Source organism: Apis dorsata, unplaced genomic scaffold (assembly GCF_000469605.1).
Source record: "Apis dorsata unplaced genomic scaffold, Apis dorsata 1.3 scaffold_223, whole genome shotgun sequence".
Lineage (NCBI taxonomy): Eukaryota > Metazoa > Arthropoda > Insecta > Hymenoptera > Apidae > Apis > Apis dorsata.
In genome coordinates, this window is record NW_006263505.1 from 177,304 (window position 1) to 181,983 (window position 4,680).

At 32.0% G+C, this 4,680-nt stretch overlaps 1 protein-coding gene across 9 annotated transcripts in view; it reads left to right on the forward strand.

The window, feature by feature from the left end:
- LOC102676916 (inositol polyphosphate-4-phosphatase type I A) overlaps nt 1-4,680 on the forward strand; it is an 18,943-nt gene that overhangs the window by 12,099 nt on the left and 2,164 nt on the right. For 4 of the 9 annotated variants that reach the window (XM_031510373.1, XM_006615446.2, XM_031510377.1 and 1 more), the window contains 11 exons: nt 603-758; nt 901-1,101; nt 1,170-1,324; nt 1,426-1,598; nt 1,700-1,841; nt 1,940-2,055; nt 2,148-2,234; nt 2,423-2,583; nt 2,669-2,852; nt 2,990-4,125; nt 4,376-4,641. In XM_031510373.1, coding sequence (XP_031366233.1) covers nt 603-758; nt 901-1,101; nt 1,170-1,324; nt 1,426-1,598; nt 1,700-1,841; nt 1,940-2,055; nt 2,148-2,234; nt 2,423-2,583; nt 2,669-2,852; nt 2,990-4,125; nt 4,376-4,641 — 2,777 coding nt within the window. Of the gene's footprint in view, nt 1-576; nt 759-900; nt 1,102-1,169; nt 1,325-1,425; nt 1,599-1,699; nt 1,842-1,939; nt 2,056-2,147; nt 2,235-2,422; nt 2,584-2,668; nt 2,853-2,989; nt 4,126-4,375; nt 4,642-4,680 lie in introns of all 9 variants that reach the window. The other 5 variants (XM_006615451.2, XM_006615452.2, XM_031510375.1 and 2 more) reach the window with 3 other exon arrangements.

Genomic DNA, 4,680 nt, shown 5'->3' on the forward strand with positions numbered 1-4,680 from the left:
AATCGCGAATAACACGCTTTTCGTTACATGCAAAATTGGACTAAATTGATTCCTTCATCAAATATTCCTTTGACACATGTTTCGACAACGTTTGGCAGATCGCTTCGGGGAAATGCTTCGTATTTACAAATTTTATACTTTTATACTTTCGCTATGTTCAAAAGAATTCTTGGTATGTAGAATGCGCTTCTTTTTTGAGAAAAATTTGCATTACTTTTTGAATTGAATGATACATTTCACAAAATCATTTTTTTCACTAATAATCATTTTATCATGGCATGCTTTTTTAATATATTTCTATTAGTGATTCGCTAATGGCTTGTTCAAAATGCATAAGAATTGTATTTTCAAACGATTGTGCTGCATATGTGAATATCTTTATAAATGTCTGTATATAATATATACATATAATATATTGAACGTATATAAAGATTTAAATATTATTATTTCATTTCGTATATATGTATATACCATTTTGATTTCTATTTTCTTTCGTGTCTATTTCATTTTGGAAAGAAAATTATCTGACAAAATTACCTATGAAATTTTGATAAAGATGTTAACAAAATAACACAGGGTTGTTGGTGTTCTCTGTTGGATAGTAAGTTTGGAGAGATGGTGCAGGTTGCGGGGGAACTTATTATTTTATTTCAAATCGCGGGACCAATGGTCGGAACCATTAGGTGTGATAATTCTCGAACAATGTTTTGTTCGAGTGGAGCAACCGAGCAATCAGATTCCATATGGATTCAGTATAGGTAAGCATTTGGTTTTTTCCAAAAAAAATGATAAAAGGAAATATGGTGATGAAATTTAATGCGATCATCTCAAACGCCGGAAATAAGAAAATAAAAAAATGAAAATTTAAAAATTTAAAATTTGTGCATATATTGATTTCAGTTTTCGACGGAGGTTTATTCCAAGCATTAGGTGCAAACTCAGCTGAGGAAAGAGATAGTTGGTTACAAGCTCTTCAACTTGCTAGTTATGAGTGCATGCGAAGTCAATTATTAGCATTGCAACAACGCATAGAAGCATTTAGTGGGCATAAACACGATACTGATATCCATATGTTACGCTTACAACGTGCAATTTCAACAGGTTTGATTGTTATCTAAATTATTAATTTGTTGGTATTCATTTTTTTTTAAATCGATTCATTATTTCAGATCCTGCTGAAATACCAATATGTGAAATATCATTAGCATGCGATAATCTTCTTTGTGATGGTCACGGTCGACCACCTAATCCTGTTCTAGAAATAGATGTGCAAGTGAAGAATTCGAAAACTTGGATAAAATATGCGCGAACTGAAGTCGTAGAGGTATGATAAAATTGTTAACTTGTTTGTTTCATTTCTAGTTTTGTTTTCATTTTCGTTTCTGTTTTAATGCTAATTTACGCATGTTTCTATCTTTTTCTCAGCGAAGCAGCAATCCCGGTTTCTTAACAACTGTAACCTTCCGAACAAGTGATGGCCTAAGCACTGAAACGAAAGTAAGGATATCCGCGTATGATGTTAGGGAACGCGTAAGCCAAACAGCGACACCGATTGGAAGTGCAATTGTTACGTTGAATACGATTCAGGATACACCTAGGTAATTTTATAGACTCTCACTTTATATCTTTATTTATTGCTAATTTGTTTGTTCACTTTTTCATTCTATCGCGTCTCTGACTAGCAATCAAACCATTTTAGATTAAGAATACCTTTGAAGTCGGCAAAAACAACAACAGTTGGTTTCTTAACAATTAACGTGTGGAATTTAGAGGCAGAAGATAGAGGAAATAGCACAGAGAGTACTCCATCGAAAGAAGCTTCTTCTGGAGGTAATCACCAGGTAAATATTGATTCACCACAAAACTTTCTTCTCTCATTTTCAAATTTTCAATTTCTGTAGTTTCTCTTTTCGTTCTGGTGTGTGTTGGCTTTTCTTAGATACTTTCACACAGACGATCCCAATCATTACCACCAAGATTAGGAACGAAAATCAAATTACCACATCAAGGACAGCTTAAGCTTCTTTTTGCCAATCCATATATACAAACATACAGGTATAATTTTATTTGCACTATGAAATATTTATCTTGCACGGATTTTTTTATATTATCAAATTTATTTTTTCAAATTTGCATTGTTATTTCAGATTTCACTCTGGTTTAGGTGGAGATATTTGTGTACATGAAATTATGGCAGAAAGTAAACTTTGTTTCCAATTCCCACAACATTTACTGTAAGCAATTTTATATTATATATATCATATCACTTAAGCTTTGTTAAATATTGGTCAAGCATTATTGTTTTAATATCTTATGATAATTATATTTTAATATATATTGTATGCATTATTTTAATAATATAACAAAATTCATTTATGATTGTGTTTTATTTATTTAAAATTTTATTCTTTTATTTATATAGTGCAATTTGGATTCAAGAAGAAAAAGAGCTATTACAAGAAGTGGCCGGTATGGGCGAATTGCGAGAACCTTGGCATACAAAGCAAGTAGAATTGCTCGATCGTCATCTTCATCTTTTGCACCTTTATTCTCAAGCTAAAGAGAATTTAGCTGCATTTAAAGGTAGAACTAAAAGAACAATTATTTATTATCAAATTAAAATGAATTAATATTTACATCTCATCAATTGATAAAATGATCTTTGTAGGAAGTTATTTCAAACGATCATCACGTAGGAATGATAGAACCCTTGAATTTGCGCCTGTTAACTTACATCTTCAAAGAATGTGGGTGCATAATGATACACTAAACAGATGTGGATTTTACGATTTTATTACTGTCGGAGCATTTACCGCGCATTCGCATAAAAGTAAAAATGGTGGACTCATTAGGTGATTTATTATTATGGTTTATTTATTAATCAAATGATTCAAAAGCGAATGGATGAAAAAGATAGATAAATAATTAGAAAAAGAATGAGAATATATGTATATTTTATTATATATTTTTATTGATGTTATTGTTTTAGGTTATTACAAGCTTTAAAAGAATCGCCAACACGTAACAATCATTTGTATCAAGGAACCTCAAAAATAATTATGGCACACGATGCCATTCAGGCGATTAAGCAACTTAGACGAGATGTTGTCGATGCGATGCGTGCTTTAATGAAACTTGCAAAAGACAAACAAACCAGTGGAATGTTACCAATTTGTGAAGATATGATTACAAAAACTAGAATTTTGCTTAGTCTTTGGGATCCTGGATTGGTCGAGGAAGCATTAACCTTTTTAGAGGAATATAAAGTAGCTAAGGTTCACGAAACATCGAATGAAAATTCTCTCAATTTAGATTTTAAAACAAATCAATCATTATCTCCTTTCAAAAGGATTACACAACAATTGAATTTTGATTTAAAAAGTCCGGATTTTGATGATTTTGTTACGCCTGATACGCCAGAATGCATGAAAGATTTATGGATAAAAGAAACCGATAAAAATGGTTATACGGCTTCGTTTAACGAACATGTTCACGTAAATCATCATATTAATACTAATCAAGATAATGTCGAAAAGAACGAAGAAAATTTTGTTATTTTTCCTGATGTTGAAAATGATAGTAAGAATTCTGAAATTGAAGAAAATTGCATGGAAATTAATCAAAATGTCGACGATGGGAACAATTCTGTTAATGAAACTATTGCTAACATCAAATCTGAGAGTAATGAGGAAAGAGAGGAGGAAATTAAGATTGACATTGATCCATGCAAACGGTTTTTAGATACTCAAAAAATGTGCAATTCACCTTCTGCTAATTATTATAAACCTACTGACGAACCTGAGCCCTGGGATCTAACTCAATTAAATATTGAAGCAAGCGTAATGTGTTTAGTATCGAAAGTGAAATTTCTTTGTGGAAGGTGCAGTAGTCCCGCAGTACGATTGCGAAATAAAAATGTTGTTGGAAGATCACATAGTCTAAAAGGATGTATTCCAAATAATCGTAATAAAAATGCCCAAGTTGTAACAATTCAACCAAAAAATGATATTAAAAACGACGAATCGAGTAAATTGCTTGAAAGCGTGGAAAATAGTTCAAATTTACGACAACAATTGAGTCCAGGTTCGGAAATGACGATGCCAGCTTTTTCTAAAGCTAAAGAAGGTAAGAAACTAGATTTTCGATTGTTCAACTTTGATTGCTATTATAATATGAGTTAGGTGCGTGAGAAACGATTTGCGCTAAATGTTGCAAGTGGATATTATTCATATTGTGCTTGCGCGAAATTCGCGAAATCAGTTTTCACGTTCTTTTTAAAAGAAAAAGAACTAATAAAAAAGATAGAAAACAATCGATTTATTGGGCAATTGATTTATTTATACTTCATATTATATACATATTGTTCATTATGAAGTGTGTCAAGCTGTCGATTCGATGACGAGAGTGATTAAATGCAATTCGGGACAAAGGAATAAATTCACCGAAGGTCTAGATTTTGCCTCGATCGTCGATTGGACAAGTGAGCTAAGACCAAGTATGAAAAAACTACGACAAGCTATGGATGGTTTGCTGAAAACTGCTCGATTGACTCATTCGGTATTCAGGGTGCAAGAAGATCCGAAAGCAGCTCAACGTGCTTGCAATGTTCGTTATAGACGAGATGTCTGTTTCAGTCAAGCAGTAAGTTTGCAACATATTTTCTTTTTTTTTTTTTTTTTT